Raw genomic sequence first — 16,248 nt, 5'->3', positions numbered from 1 at the left:
CCTCGCCCAAACCTGGCCGAGGGTCGCCATTGGTGGCCCTTGGCTAGGTCTGGGGGAGGGTCGGCAACCCTTCGCCTAGATTTGGGAGAGGGCCCACGGGCCCTCGCCGGCCCCTCTCGGCGATGGTGGGGTGGCGGGGGGGGAGGGCCTATCCTCCTCGTCCTTTTTTTTATTTTTTATTTTTAGCTTATTTTTTAAATTTAATTTATATAAAAGTTGTATTAAAATCAAATTTGGACCAAAACGACGTCGTTTTGATCATGTAGGAGAGATAAGATATTAAAATAAGCCAAGTCAGCACCACATCAGCATTTTATGTTAGTAAGTTTGACGGAGTTAACTTTAGGACTCATTTAAAGCAATTTGACAAGTTTTAGGACTTGATTGCACTTTTTATAAATTTTAGAACTCAATTACAATTTGGTGACAAGTTTTAGGGCTTCTAGTGAACATAGCCTAAGAATAAACTATGGTTTGTAGCACGGTTGTTGGCGAGGGTCAAGGTGAGCCACACTTGCCTGGGTGAGGGCTTGAGGATAGGGGCAGTTTGCTCTTGTTAGCTTTCGTCTAAGCGAGGGCGCCCGTGCCTTCGTCGCAATTAAAAAGGAAAAGAAAGGAAAAAAAAAGAAAAAAAAATTGCAAAAAATGTCTACGTTAGTTTCAGTCACACCACGTAGGCGGCTAACATCCCCATCAGAGATTTTTGACAAAAATTGGCAAATTGTTAAAAAATTTAAAACTAAATTAGTATGATTGAAATGTTTAGAATTAGCCGCCGTACAATAAGTTTATGATTTTTTTGACAATTATCCCGCGATATGAATACCTCATAACCTCATTATATGATGACCATGCATGCTTGCGTTCTCAAGTTGCTCGTAGGGAACCCCTCAAGGAAGAGGTACGCCCGTGAGAGCCAATATTGTTAATGGTTACCTCATCTTACAAACTTCTACTTTGAAGTAAAAGAATTGAGCGACATTTTTGACTTGTTAAAGCCAAAGTCAATCTTTTGGCAGTAATAAGGAGGGGCAGATAGATAAGTTGGGATCAAATGGTGAAGTTGAGGGGCAAGGTGCATTGGCGTTTAACAAACAATTATTTGATGGGGTGCCACTGTCAGATGATCACTATCACAAGGGTCGAAAAAGGGGAGGGAGGACACCCACGTAAACTGAAGAGAGGCGGGCGAAGCAAACAAGAGAGGAGAGAATAATAAGTGAGGTCTGTATTTCAAGGTTCAACTCGACACCCTCGAGAAACCACTTAATGTGGAGTGCCACAATAATGCAGAGAGAGAGAGGCAGGGAGATGCCCCAGCATTCATGGACACAAAATTATATCATGTGGGTGGTTCTTCAAGGGAATGCACATGGGAGGAGACAATGGTCACATGTAAGAAACAGAGGCCTTTTCTATCCCTTTGCTCCCTCCTTCTGCAACAATTTCTGTCTCGCTCTTATCTCATCGCTTCCTCTCCCACCATCTTCTTTCCTTCTTTATAAAAAGCAAAAACCGCAGCAAGTGAATACAAAACAATCAATGACAAATGAAGATACATGCGCTCTCTACACATGCATGATAAATAGCATGAAGCACATTCACGTGATCAGGGTCGATGCCAATTGGTGCTTGGACAACAATAGGCTTCTGAAGAGCTGGTAGACCTACTAATAATACACCGGGTGAAACAACCAAAGTTGGGAATTCCCATCCAGCCCCAACAGTACCATGATCATATGGCAATGATCACACTTATAATTGAAGTTGTTAGGGGAAGCATCTTGGATTTGGAGATCCTCTGCATCATACATGTCCTCAATTATTCTGCATCTTTTTTGTAAAAAACATAGATATAATCTTGCCGTCTTAGTTTGGAATCCGCGTTACATGTTATGCACCGTTGTAGAGGAAATATAGGACCGCAATAGTTATTGTGTGATAATAACTTACGTGTCACATTGCATGAGGTACGTGCCTTATGTGATAATCACTGGTGTTGGAATAGAGAGAGAAGGCAATGCTCAATTTTCGTTGCGCATGTTCATCTTCACGTACCTCGGTAAGGAATTCACTTATAAATCTACTGTGTTAATTAATCATCGAGGGTTCTTCAACAAAAAAGATTCTGCCGAAGTCCATACCTACACAAAGGCAAATGATGACGGGGCATTGCCTAGAAGGAGATCACGCTCCAAGAGTATAATATAAATCATAAGCTGTGCCAGACTTGCATTGACAAAGCCGACGAACCATAACAAATGTCGCACTCGATGAAGTAGTAGGAACGGTAGAGGGCTTGGGGATGCAATATTGGATATCCTGTTGACCTGGAGATTATGCTCCTAACCATGCATTGCTTTTAATAAGTTATGGTCGACCCCATGATGAAGATTGAATTAGAAATACGAACACGTGGTTGGGAAGCACTTGACTTTTCGATCAGCGGGTGACATCGTGCGTCACCATCTCTCCTCCACCCCAATTCTAACGACGCGGTCACAGTTATACAGAATTACCAACGCTCCTGGGGAAGGAGATTACGGAGAGGGATACCAACCATGTTTGGCGCTCTCCCTAGAAAGAAAGGGTGCAAAAGGCGACGGCGTGGCAGGGAATGCCAGCTGGGGAGGGCTGTGGTCGGGCCCCAAAAAAAGCTAGAAAGGGGAACTCGACCCCTCCTTTTCTTTCGTTCGTTTTTGTCGATGTTTTAATGTCGGGGAATTCTCGGTGGAATGGCGTCTCTCTCTCTCTCTCTCTCTCTCTCTCTCTCGTATTATGGAACTATTATTGTTATTGTTTGTGTTCTAAAATATGAAAAGAAAAGGATAAAAGTGGGGGAGGACAGCAGAGGTGGAGCTGGCCATACACAAGACGACACGCTTCATCCTCGAGAAGTAAGATAGCCCCCAACCCCAACCCTGAACCCACCCATGTTCCCACCCCCCATCATCGACCAATCCCTTTTTTTTTAAATTCCCATTCCCCGGTTCAGTACATCGACGACACGCTGCAAAGGAGGAGGAGGAGGAGGAGGTTGGTGTTATGGCTAAAGGCGCCGTTTGCAATGTTTAATTGTACCAAGTCAAAGACGGCAGCACTCCCACTGCTTATTTTAATTTCTCCCCCAAATTGTTCTTTGTTTTATTATTGTTTTTATTTTGGTAGGGGGGGGGGGGGGGGGAGGGAATGGATGAGGATAAGGGACATTTTTTTAAATGCCTTGCCTTTCCCTAATTACCCTCGTCTTTGTGGCGTGTTTTACGCGCATTTGATTATAGCAACAATTCGGACATCCCCTAATCACTAAACCTCGAATAGTAGAAAATGCACCGACGGAATCAACTCGGCCAGCAGTGATCCGATCATCGTTTGGCCAACATTAAGAAGCGATAAGCTTTTCTTAGGTTGGGATGCGTGCAAATGGTTCTCAAGGGTTATTGGTCATAAGATCGCGCCTTAAATCGAGCAGAAATAAAAAAACAAGAACTAGAAAAAGTTGACCGAAAGCGACGTGGCAGTGGCCATCAAAATGGGGGGGCTAGAGAGCTAGGGAAAGTTTAAATCGAGGAGACATTCAAGAAAGAGAACCTCAATGAAGTAATCATGAATTAGTTGGAGGGAAACCAAAAGTGAAAATTAAGAAACAATGAGGAGGAGGAGGAGGAGGAGGATGAGCTAGTTATGTGAAAACGAGGGTGGGAAGGGAAGTGAGTGCATTTACGTGTTCAGGAGTGCAATGATGGCAGCGAAAGAGCGGGGGGAGGGGGAAGGGGGGATTTATTTCCTCGGAGCTTAGCTGGAACCACCTTGATGGAGTAAATTTTAGTTTGGTACGTCAACATCTTATCGATTGCTTGATTGGCCAAAATATTTGAAAGCTTGGGGGGCATTCGATGCCAGGTCGCTTGGCCCGATTTTGAAACAGCCAGCCAGCCAGCCCGCGTTTGAATCACAATATTTATAGTCAGAAAAGAAGACAAGAAGGCGAAGGAGAAGGAGAAACCCACGCCCCCCACCCCCACACGGAACGCAACACCACAGCCCTTCCAAACGAGGAAATATTCAGTGGTTTGCATATGCCACGTCAATGGCTGACGTGGCGTGCATAATTTACTCTCATCCACTAACAAATGGACACATGGCTGCTTATATGTATTAAAAAAATAACGTGGAATTTCTTTTTGTTCTTCCTTCTTGAGAACTCCTTCAACCTCCGCTCTGCTGGGCTTGGCTACCTCCACCGCCAAGCCGCCGCCGCCGCCACCATCCTTGATCCATCGGCCTACCGTGGCCACCACCGTCCGCGGCAAAGTTGTTGAGCTTGTCGCCGGCAACCATGGACGAGCCAAGACTCGAGCTGAAAGCTGTTAAGCAGCAAACCAGATCTGGCTATTGAGCGACGATCGATCACCGCATCCAGGCCAACCTCCGCGTCCACCCTCTCCGTTGTCCCGGCGGCTAAGTCTTGGCCGCGAGCGCTCGTCCACAGATATGGAGATGCAGAGTAGCGGTCGGCCATGGACGGCCTCTCGTCCACAGATCTGAGCGACGACCTCCGCGGCCAAATCTGGCGTTCTTTCAAAAATCTCGCGGCCATGGACGGTGGCTCGAGTCATTTGACCCTACCGACAGGATGAAGTTCTGGGAATGAAGTTCTGTGAACTGCGTGGGGATTTCTCGATTTGTGTTTCAAGATGCCTACTGCTCCAGATTTGGATTTCGTTGGTGAATGAACAGAGGAAGAAGAAGCGCTCGTCCATGGCCGACCTCCGCGCGATTTATGGACGAGCCACCGTCCATGGCCACCCAACCTGCTCAAGTCATGGCTTCAGATCTGGTGTTCTCTCGCGGCCATGGATGGTGCATTGAGTCATTTGGCCCTAGTTTTAAAGTTCGGCCACCTATTGCTCCAGATCTGGAGTTCGTTCGTGGATGAACAGAGGAAGACAAAACCCTCGTCCATGGCCGACCTCCGCGTGATTTCTGGACGAGCCACCGTCCATGGCCACCCCTCCTGCGCGTCTTCAGATCTGTGAAGAGAAGTCGTGCCGCCGTCGCCAGTGGATGAGCGGCCGTCCATACCGGCCGCCGCCGTCCATGGAAACCCAGATGAAGAAGTAGTGCGTTGTTGAAGAACGAAGAAACAGAAAGAAATTCCACATCATTTTTTTTAATACACATCAGCAGCCATGTGTCTATTTGTTAGTGGATGAGAGTAAAATATGCGTACCACGTCAGCCATTGACGTGGCGTGTGCAAACCACCGAATATTTTCTCCAAACGCTCCAAAACCCGATCCACTTTTTCTCCCTCCCCCTTTCTTCAAAGCCGCGTCTTCCCTTCCTCCCCCCTGTTTTTCTCTTCCCAAGACTTGGCCTTCCCTCTCTCTGCCTCTCTCGTCTTCCTCTGAGACAGACCCGTTAAAACGAGGCAGACCAGACCACCTGCGTTGCTAGAGTAGCGCCTCTTCGTTCCAACCCTCGGGCAAGCAAAAGCCCCAGACGCTCTGTTTTCTGTCTATTCTTGGCAATGGCCAAACCCAAGAAGAAGCTCACCTACATCTCAGTCCCCTCCCAGATCATCACCTCCCTTTCCTCCTCCTCCCTCCAGTCCCTCCTCGTCTCCCCCAAGAAGTCCTCTTCCAAGCCTTTCTTCACCTTTCCTTCTCCCCCCTCCTACAGGAGCCCCCGGCTCTGGTTCTTGGCTCTCTTCCTCGTCGGGCTTCTCGGCATGCTCAAGGTGGGCTTCAACCTTGATCCTCTCACCCCTTTCTCTCCGTATCCCTGTCCGACCTCCGATGGGTTCTCAAGGTCGCAGCTTGCCATCGCTACCGCTGTCCACGACCCCAACGCTCGGACCAACCAGATTTTGAGAAGCATTGAGGAACAGCAGCCTTCCGTCTCCAGAAACGCCAGCGAGGAGAGTGAGTTCTGGAAGCAGCCGGACGGTCTGGGGTACCGCCCCTGCTTGGTGTTCAGTCCGGAGTACAGAAAAGCTAGCCAAGGAATAGTGAAGAACCGAAGGAAGTATCTGGTGGTGGTAGTCTCTGGTGGTATGAATCAGCAAAGGAATCAGATTGTGGATGCCGTGGTCATCGCTAGGGTTCTTGGTGCTTCTCTCGTCGTCCCAATCCTGCAGGTCAACGTCATCTGGGGAGATGAAAGGTCTCTTTGCCTTAACCTCTGCTCTGCATCTCAGATTTCTCTCTCTGCCTCATTGACATTCACTTTGTGGACAATGCATCTTGATCTCGTACCGTTTGGTTCGGTTGATCTGTTTGAGGTTCGGTCCAGTTGTACTTGGGCTCGGCTTTCTGAGTCTATTCCTACTTCACAGAAGCTCATTGGACAATAGCATGCACCCCCATGTTCTAATGTTTGCTTTCTCGTTTCATTCTTGCAGTGAATTCTCTGATATATTTGATTTGGATCACTTTAAGAGGATTCTTGCCGATGACGTCCATATAGTTTCATCGCTGCCATCCACTCATATAATGACACGGCCGGTGGAGGAGAAGCGGACTCCTCTTCATGTCTCTCCCGGTTGGATTCGTTCGCGGTACCTCAAAAGGGTAAGAATCTACACTCTGGATTTCAGCATTATATCTCAGACTTCCAGTTGTTATATGGCTAGTTTTTGTATGAGGGACAAAATATATGAGAGGAGAATCCCCCGGTCGCTATGAGTGGGCACTACTACAGCCCACATTTTCATGTAAAAGATTCTAAGGATTGAAAAGCAGGGTGGGCCTTGTAGCAGTGGCTATGCGTGAATCTACAACTGTTATGCCGTGACAGTTGCAGAAGCATAACGGTTTACCAAATGGAAACATCCTTTCCTTCTTTCCTTTTGGTCCACGAAGTTTTCATAATCTATTCAATTTAGGAAGCTATATCTCATAGAGAAATCAAGCTTTGTCTGTTGAGTTCTTAGGAAAACATGCTTGGGCAAACGGGCCGACTAATTGAAGAGACAGCCCTACTGTTGTCACATATCTTGTGGGATGATATCTTGTGTATTGGACATATATTGGACACCACTTGTCACCCTGTAGAGTTGGCATATCTTGAAGTTGCAACATATAGTCGAGTTTCCTTTTTTTTACACATGGCGTTTTTTTCAGTAAATCTATTGACATGCTTTACTTACACATATGCAATATGTTCAATGCATGAGATACTTTCTCATCAATTGACTCCTTCAGAATGTATGTTTCCTGGAATATATGCTTGGGGACCACATGGTAGACAAATTGAAGTATTTGTTTAGTTCACCGTTTTGATGCCTTTGTTTAGTTTACAGATGAAATTTTCACCGTGAGGTTAAAAAGTCTAGGTTGTAAGAAATATACGAGTCTGGATTCTAGTTTCTTCCTCATGCAGCTTCCATTGCTTCTGCAGCTCAACAGAGAGGGCGTTTTGCTCCTGCGAGGTTTAGACTCGAGGCTATCTAAGGATCTTCCTTCAGATCTCCAGAGGCTGCGATGCAAGGTACTTTATGTTCTGCACTTCATTTTAAATTTTTGTTTAGATATCTGTTGCTGTTGTTGTAGTAGCTGTTACCGAAGGAAGATTCTTGAAGTATAGGCCAGAGATGCTGCAGATTGTGGCATCTACTGTACATTTGTGTAAGAGCTCATTATGCTCCCCCAAGGGCCAAAAGAGTCTACGCAATAAAATTAGTTGGAAGGCCTGATAGTATATCTATGGTTATCTCGAATTTAGCTAAGTTCAACTAAGTCAGATACACTATAGAATCTGATTTCTTATTTATTTGCAACAGGTGGCCTTTCATGCATTGAAGTTTGCTTTGCCAATTTTGGAACTTGGTAGCAAGATTGCAGAGAGGATGAGCAGCGAAGGGCCTTACCTAGCTTTACATCTAAGAATGGAGAAGGATGTGTGGGTGAGGACTGGTTGTCTTCCTGGTTTGAGCCATGAGTATGATGAAATAGTAAGCAATGAGAGGAAGCGGCGGCCGGAACTTCTCACTGCAAGATCAAACATGAGCTACCATGACCGAAAGTTGGCTGGTCTCTGCCCATTGAATGCATTGGAGGTCACCAGGTGAGTTCTGAAATTCGATAAGGAACTACCTTAAGAGTGCCGGTGGCTTATTGCGCACTGATTTTCTCTAAACTCTCCATATCATCAATCTTTGTTGACATTATTCGATGAAATTTGATGTGCGTCTGTTAGGCTGCTTAAAGCTCTAGGAGCCCCAAAGAGTTCACGGATCTACTGGGCTGGAGGGCATCCACTGGGTGGTAAAGAAGCTCTGAGATCATTGATTGAAGAATTTTCTTATTTATACAACAAGGTAGATCTTGCTTTACCTGGAGAACTAGAGCCATTTGCCAACAGAGCCTCTTTTATGGCTGCCATAGACTACATAGTCTCTGAGAGGAGTGATGTCTTCATGCCATCCCATGGTGGGAATATGGGGCACGCCATCCAGGTTTGCATTTAGATAATAATCGCTTGTTTCTTAATTATTGGACTTGGTCCCTTTAACTTTCGTGCTTTAGTCTTTTGACCAAAATACCCTCGACAGTAACAAATCTTGGAATTACTTAGAGCCTTGGCTGCGTTTTTGAGTCTCCAATGTCTTTGTACCATTCAACACATTTACTGATCTCCATTTACTAGTGACATTCACATAGCATGGACTACTGCGTCTGCAAGAGTTACATAGCCTTTGCTCTTTTGAGAAACTTAAGAGGTGTTGTTAAAGCACCCAATGAAAGCAAACATACAAACTGTTTACGCCTGGAAATCCACGTCCAAAACTGCCTTTAAAATTTACATTGTAGAAAGAGGAAATTCTTGAAACCTCTGCAATTTAGAAATTTCAATGACTGAGACTAAATCTGAACATGGAAAGGTTTCATGAGTTTTAATTGGTAGTGTTACTATCTAAACAGGGACACAGGGCTTATTTGGGGCACAAGAAGTATATTACACCAAACAAAAGGCACATGCTTCCTTTTTTTATGAACTCCTCTATCCCTGAAGAAGATTTTAACAGAATCATCAAAGCATTGCATCGGGATTCATTAGGGCAGCCTGAGCTCAGAACAAGCAAAAGTGGAAGAGATGTTACCAAGTACCCTGTCCCTGAGTGTATGTGCAACAGCTCAAATAAGACCCGTTCGTCTATGTGACAAATGAGATTTTCCAAGAAGTTGAGGTTGATGATGCTTCATCGAAAAGTCAATATATTTGAGCAGATTGATCTGGATTAGAGCCCCTGGAGAACCTGGTGGGGGCAATGACGATCCTTTGAACTGTCATCAGAGATGGACAATTTTGGTGGACCCAATATTCTTGCTAGAGCAGAAACTATGCATAGATGAACGAATCTGCTTATCCATGAGACATGAGAAAAGATCTCTAGACTGCCTTATTTTTTCATTCTTTACTTGAGAATAGGTATTGTTGTTTTTAGATCATTCTTTGTAGTATTCCGATTAGCATTATACCGCATCTCTAAATGTAAATGTATATATGTAATACTTTGTATAGAATACGATTATAATTAAGATTTTGCTGTACCACGCTTGACAGATTTACTAGAGTTACTGCTTTAGTATCGCGGTTTCAGGTAGACACCATTCAGTCCACAGGATGCTGCTATTTGTGATTGTTGGAATAGTGCTTGTTGGGAACACAGAACCTGCGGTTAGTAAATTATGCGGGAGGAATAAGAGAGATGGCATAATTGACAGAGAGTATGGAAGCAGCACGAGATAAGCACTGTGCAGTGCCTTGTCCAATGCTCGATATTCTGTGGAATGGTCATATATTGGTCTAGCCTGTCATTGAGACTGAGTGTAATGGACTGGAGCTGAGTCCATGGGGCGAGTCGTGAGAATTCTTCCAGGAGGCCTTGGGTCCCAAATGGCTGTGAGGACCGGTGCTTACTGGCTAGTGCCATAAGAAACAAACATGTAAAGGCTTTCTACTGGAGCAGCTTCATATTTATTCAATAAAGACCATTTATAAGTTGCCCGAATGCATTACATCTTGTTAAACGTCCAAATGCCTAAAATAATGCGGTAGCTAAAAGGCATTTCGTTAGGAAATAAAAAATCCAGAGTTGAACGCTTCAGGTGTAAGTTGTTGTCTGTAAAATTGAAGAAGTCCCTGGAAAAGACTCGAACACGTTTCTCCGCCTTTGCAGGAAGCTAGTGCTTTGCCTTGGGCCGCAAGAAGTCTTGATTTTGACTGATTTGTCTTAGACAATTCATTTATTCTAACGCATCATGTAATTTAACTGACCAAGTCCGAAGTTCTTGCTTGACAATTCATGGCCGAAAATACCAAGTAGGGTTTGTGTTTCTTGCTTCTCCTAGCCTCCACTTTCAGCATGTTAACTCAACTACATCTGACCTTTTTTTATAACATTTTATTGCTTCGGTCTCGTTTCTTTTTCCTTCTGTAAAACTTCTAATTGGTAACCTTGCAGGAATCTGTTAATCTTCAATATTAATTAGGAGTCCAAATAGATAAAGGGATAATGTTGAATGGGAGTGACCGCTACTTTTTTGTGGGTTTGGGATAATCTCTTGTATAATGATTTTGTCGATACCAATTCACTCGTCTGTTTGTTTAGCTTTGGAACATCATCACCGGATTCAATGGGTACATGCATCTATTTCTTTTGTATGTTAAAAACGTGTTTAGTAGTTGGTATGCAACTTCCTCCATCAAGCTTACATAGTACGCACTCAAGTAAGGCCTGGTTGTGGGCGATTTTGTACTCTTGACCACGCATCTGATTTTTATATAGATGATATTGTGCTAATATATTAATTCTTCTACGATTTTCTTTCGGACTGCAAATCCATTGGTCAACTAAAATACCCACTTCACTTTGAATAAAGTAGATGGAACAGAGTAGTCTGCAAGCAACACAACTAGCGTTGTGCTAATATATTAATTCTTCTTCGATTTCTTACGCACTGCAAATCCGATAGTCAACTATAGTACCGACTTCACTTTGAATACTGTAGATAGAACAGAATAGTCGCGGGCAACCCAAGTAGCATTCTGATGGGTAAGTACGGCATGAGCTTGAAGCAGCTAAAAATAGCTCGAAATGAAGGCATTTTGGGAAGGCACGACCTCTGTTTTGATGGGGAAAGCGAGGAAGGTTGGGTATTGCACTTTCTTTTTATCAATTCGCACCAAGAAAGGGGGTGCTTATTTATAATGGAGAGACGAAGCAGAGTATCATGATCCCTGACCGAAGCTTGCAGAGCACGGCTATAAGAATACCGCGCACTCATTCAAACCGTTTGCCTTTTTGCCAATCATTTTTTATTCCCACCATTTTCTTGTTTTTAAACACAATGTGATGGGATTCACGTGCGTTTGTTGGGCCGTAACTCTACAGACCCACGACGGAAAGGCCCATGAGCAGAGCACACGTATTTTAGGAAAACACGTCCCAAAAATGGTTCCTTTAATCCCGAAACTGAACCGCGAAAACCTCTCGTCGTCTCTCGCTCGCTCTCTGAAGGAGGAAGAAGAAGAAGGAGAAGATGCCGCTGAAGGTGTTGGATGCGACGGTGTCGAGCTTCGACGCGGTGTTGGAGAAGTTCAGATCGGAAGCCCCCACCCACAACACCAACCTCATCCTCTTCTTGGCTGACAAGGACCCTTCCACTTCTCTCAGCTGGTGCCCTGGTTGCCTCTCCCTCCCTCTCTCTCGCGCTTATCACTGTCTCATCTCTGATTCCTTCTGATCCACCTCCTATGTCTCTCTGCCTCTGCCTCTGCCTCTGCCTCGTTAATTAGAATTTACACATGCGATCCTGATTTAGTTTGAAGAGGCGAGACCCATCGGAGATCCTCTTCTTAAAAGGAGCTTCTTTTTCTTTTTTTTTTGAGCGAGAGGCCATTTTCGGGCCCCCAATTTCCCCATTCCCGCAATTGCTGATGTAGTGGCAAGAGGCGTGATCGATCGGATAGTGTCCGTGTTCCTTGGGTTTTATTGTTCATATGGATTCTGGTACCGCTAGCACCTTACCTTGGGTTTGTGTGTTTAAAGTTCATTGCTGAGACTTAGATTTCAAAAGCTCGAAAAGCTTTCGCGTTGCTGGTTATCATTGGGTTATTGCGTTGCCCTTTTGAAAAGATGAAAAAAGGACTCTTGCAACGCTGGTCATGGGAATAGCCTTCCTATGCCCGCATCTGCGGCTGCATTTGTGTCAGCTCAATTACACGATAATTCAACCCTGCTTTCCTACTGTCCCATTGCTCTTGCTCGTTTAATTAGTGGCTGATCCAGGATCAAACCTCATCCCTAATTTTCAGTTGTCCACCTGCTGTGTCACTGACCCTGCTGGCCAGGGGCAGCTTTGTAGCTGCTTTTGTTATTTTGTTATTGAGGAATTCATCAAAAGGTCCCAGTTCTAATGTCGAGCATAGCAGAAAGTTCAGGATAAGTCCACTGCCATTTTGGCACGTTTAAAGAGAGGGTGACAGTTTGTCATGAAGGAGGACTGCTTCTTTGTGAATTTCTATGATATTATCCAGTAGTCTTAAAACCATCTTCGACCACAATCAGATGTTCCAAGAAACTAACCGCTACTTCTGAAATGCAAAGTAGCAGTTTAGATGCCCCATCCCCAGTTTTTTGGTGGACTCCTTTTGTGTTGTAAGATTATGCTTTGATGAGTCTGATGGATGAAGCAAACTCATACTGCGACATCTTTTCCGTGGTTCATAGTCGGTCTCCTTAGTGAATCCAATGTGTAGACTAGGATGTCAAAACTTCCTAGGGATATACAGTAAGCCAACATTAGCTCTATAGGATGCCTGTCCCTGGCATTGAACGAGCCAAGCATTGGCGTTGAACATGTAGGGATATAACCTACCAAAATGTAAACAACTGGGATAGGGATACTATTTTGAATGGACTGGACTAACAAAGTTAGACGGTCCACATCTTTTGTGGTATTTTTGGCATCTTGTCATTCTGACTCCTTTTGTGTCTTCAGATTGTGTGAGAGCTGAACCTGTGATCTACAAAAAACTGGAAGCATCATCGGATAATGTAGCGCTTCTGCGAGCTTATGTTGGAGACCGACCTACTTGGAGGAATCCCCAACACCCATGGAGGGTAGACCCCAGATTCAAGCTTACCGGAGTTCCGACGCTGATGCTGTGGGAGGATGATGTGGTTAAAGGTCGACTTGAAGACCACGAGGCCCACATCGAGCGCAAAATAGATGGCCTCATTGCTGGGACATGAGCTGTCGTGCTTTTACATATACTGAATAGGGTTCTCACTTATCAAAATCAGTTTTGCTTAATAATTGGTGCTTGATGTTGCATCATTGAGTTAATATTAAGTTGTCTCTAGTATATGATTCTCCTTGATGGGTTTAAACCACAAATCTGTCTAAAGTAGCTGAATGATTTGCACCAAATCTGCTCTGTATTTCTCTGTTATTATTGAGCATGAACGAAATCTTTCCCGAATTGATGTGTGGATTTACACACGCATTTGCTGGCCCCGGAGAAAGATCTTCGTCTTACAATTCACGTGTTCGGTAAATGGTTTTGAAAGCCTATTTGCGGCCTTCAATCTAGCATTAGTATTCTGGCTTCCTCCGCATGGTGAAAATTAAGTTAATGAATTTTTTTTTTACTTATTCTCCATCTTGCCCCCATTCAATAATGATATTCCAAGTCTTTTAGTCCTTCCAACATTTTTTATCTATAATTGTTCAGCCTAAAGTCTCTCCGTTTGGATTTCATCGATGGGCAGAGCAGGCCGCACTTTAAGATCCATTCCGTAGGCCCACCATGATGTAATTAAAATAATCATTCCATTTCTATGCTTAAATCCACCGAGTCTAGGCGGGCCAAGATTTCACGCGGGACCTAAAAGTCCATGCTTCAAAGCCCATCGTAATTGGATAACTTTGTGATTTTCCATATAAAATTGATCAGGTGTGCACGGTCCAGATTTGTGACTTTAGCGTATTTATATCGCATTTTATATTGAGATAAAATATGGAAATTCTAAAAGAATTGCTTCGAATGGACAAAAAGTTAATTGTTTTTGGCTGAGATGTATTTTTTCTTTTGGTTTTGGAAATTTTGACATCCTAGGATTTGAAACCAGCGGCATAGATCGAAGTTTGAAGGTTTTTAAGGGTCCAGATTTCTTTGGGGGCTAGTGGTTTAAAGAGGCGAAGCTAAGGGGGAGGAAAACGAATGGCTGAGATTAAAATGGACACAATCCAACGGTGGAGAAGTTTGGTAGAGCCACAGTGCGGAGCTAGGGTTTTTGAGTTTTGCCTGGCCATACTTAAGCGAAGCGAAGCGAACCCTGCCTCTCGCATCGTCGTTGCAGCCTCAGCGAGCGAGAGAGTGTGGGGGAGAGAGAGAGAGATCAGAAATGGCGCCGAAGCAGCAGAAGCAGAGCAGGAATCCGGAGCTGATCCGGGGGATTGGCAAGTTCTCGAGATCGAAGATGTACCACAAGAGGGGCCTGTGGGCCATCAAGGCCAAGAACGGCGGCGCCTTCCCCCGCCACGATCCCGTCGCCAAACCACCGTCCCCTGCCGCCTCCAAACTCCCCAAGTTCTACCCTGCCGACGACGTCAAGAAGCCTCTCCTCAACAAGCGCAACCCCAGACCCACCAAGCTCAGGTCCGCACATGACTTTGACTCTGTGCTCGTTTTCCTTCATCTTATTGAGTACACTAGTGGATTTTGTTTGTTGCGTACGATCTCGCTTAGATGATGATGTCTTGCGAGTATGTCTGGCTAAGAAGAGGGATGCTTGTAGATAGATTTTTGCGAGTGAAATTGGCTTTACCACGACCCTTTCGAATGGTCATATATAGACACCTTGCTTACAGCTAGCTGCTGCTCACATAGTAGGTGAAGTTCAATCGCGTTTCCTTTTTCCGGGTTGTACTCTTTGACGACATTGGCATCGGTGTTCAGTTATTGTTCCATTGGGCTCTGTTTGGTTCTGATTGAGCGATGACTGAAGCTCTATTCTGGTGCTTTTGCCTGCTGTTTAAGCATTTCCCTTGGTTCTATTCGTAGGGCAAGCATCACCCCCGGAACTGTGCTAATTATACTTGCCGGGAGATTCAAGGGAAAGAGAGTTGTGTTTCTGAAGCAGCACTCCTCCGGATTGCTCTTGGTTACTGGTTAGCACTATATCCTACCCTGCTTTCGTGTTTTAGCCTTGTCCTAACTTGCGGTCCATTTTTTCTTGTCTTTGCTGCTCTTGTCATTGATGCATTAGGTGTCCAGCTATTAGACGTGGGCTTATTTGCTCTATCACCTTGCTTGTATTCTTCCTGAATTTTGACTTTATATCGCAGGGCCATTCAAGATCAATGGTGTGCCCCTAAGACGGGTGAATCAGTCTTATGTCATCGCAACCTCCACAAAGGTCGATGTGTCCGGAGTTAATACTGAGAAATTTGATGACAAATACTTTGCTAAGAAAGTTGAGAAAAAGAAAAACAAAGGGGAAGGCGAGTTCTTTGAGGCAGAGAAAGAGGTCACTTTTCTCAACTCTGGATGTCTTCTTCACTTGTATTTAGATGGTTCTTCTGCACCCGAATACTTACCTGTTCTGATTCTGACATTTAGGAGAAGAATGTACTTCCGCAAGAGAAGAAAGATGATCAGAAATCAGTGGACGCGGCATTGATAAAATCAATCGAGAGCGTGCCGGATTTGAAGACGTATTTAGCTGCCAGGTTCTCCTTGAAGGCGGGCATGAAGCCGCACGAGCTGGTCTTCTAGACAGTGTGAACTGCTTCTGGTTTCCGGACTTTCTATATTTCTCTCTCCAAATTTTGAGTTGGCTCAGAAGATGACTGCTTTTAAGATTATCGATTATAGTAGGCATCTCAATGTTTGTTATGTAGTTAAATTTGGTTGGATGGATTCTTGTTTTCTGTCTTTTCCTCCATTTGAGTCCTGAGTTCGCGATTTGAAGTAATTCCATATGCCAAAATCGATTCTTTTTCCCCCCAAGTGCAAAAAATTCGATGGGCTATGCTGTGCTCATTTTCATGTCTAAGTGCAGAAATTTGGTGAAAACCCGGCACTCCATTTCTGGATTTGGGGACACTTTTGAGTGTGGTGTCCAGTCTCTCTGGAGTTGTATGCTCGTTTTAGAATTTGAGGACTGTGAATATGTGAAGTCACTTGATTGGATGGGGGTAATCAAGGATTTGTTGGTTGCTGAGATAGCAGA

General features: G+C 44.5%; 3 protein-coding genes across 3 annotated transcripts; all 3 read left to right on the top strand.

Moving 5' to 3' along the window:
- The first annotated feature begins 5,284 nt into the window (after positions 1-5,284).
- Positions 5,285-9,559, top strand: LOC115661443 (O-fucosyltransferase 20-like). Its single transcript, XM_030583719.2, has 6 exons — positions 5,285-6,167; positions 6,406-6,574; positions 7,404-7,493; positions 7,786-8,069; positions 8,202-8,460; positions 8,927-9,559. The coding sequence occupies exons 1-6, from the start codon at positions 5,533-5,535 to the stop codon at positions 9,164-9,166; spliced, it is 1,677 nt and encodes a 558-aa protein (XP_030439579.1). The 5' UTR covers positions 5,285-5,532; the 3' UTR covers positions 9,167-9,559.
- Positions 9,560-11,461: 1,902 nt separating this feature from the next.
- LOC115661446 (thioredoxin-like protein Clot) lies at positions 11,462-13,493 on the top strand. The gene is made up of 2 exons (XM_030583722.2): positions 11,462-11,693; positions 13,010-13,493. The coding sequence occupies exons 1-2, from the start codon at positions 11,549-11,551 to the stop codon at positions 13,261-13,263; spliced, it is 399 nt and encodes a 132-aa protein (XP_030439582.1). The 5' UTR covers positions 11,462-11,548; the 3' UTR covers positions 13,264-13,493.
- An 846-nt stretch (positions 13,494-14,339) lies between these two features.
- Positions 14,340-16,017, top strand: LOC115661445 (60S ribosomal protein L6-like). The gene is made up of 4 exons (XM_030583721.2): positions 14,340-14,672; positions 15,078-15,184; positions 15,362-15,543; positions 15,636-16,017. The coding sequence occupies exons 1-4, from the start codon at positions 14,419-14,421 to the stop codon at positions 15,789-15,791; spliced, it is 699 nt and encodes a 232-aa protein (XP_030439581.1). The 5' UTR covers positions 14,340-14,418; the 3' UTR covers positions 15,792-16,017.
- Positions 16,018-16,248: the final 231 nt, after the last annotated feature.

The sequence above is a fragment of the Syzygium oleosum genome, unplaced genomic scaffold (assembly GCF_021117445.2).
Source record: "Syzygium oleosum isolate NSW1041296 unplaced genomic scaffold, Sole_v2.1 Sole_v2.02, whole genome shotgun sequence".
In the NCBI taxonomy this organism is placed as follows: Eukaryota; Viridiplantae; Streptophyta; class Magnoliopsida; order Myrtales; family Myrtaceae; genus Syzygium; species Syzygium oleosum.
This window is presented reverse-complemented; position numbering and strand designations above follow the sequence as displayed.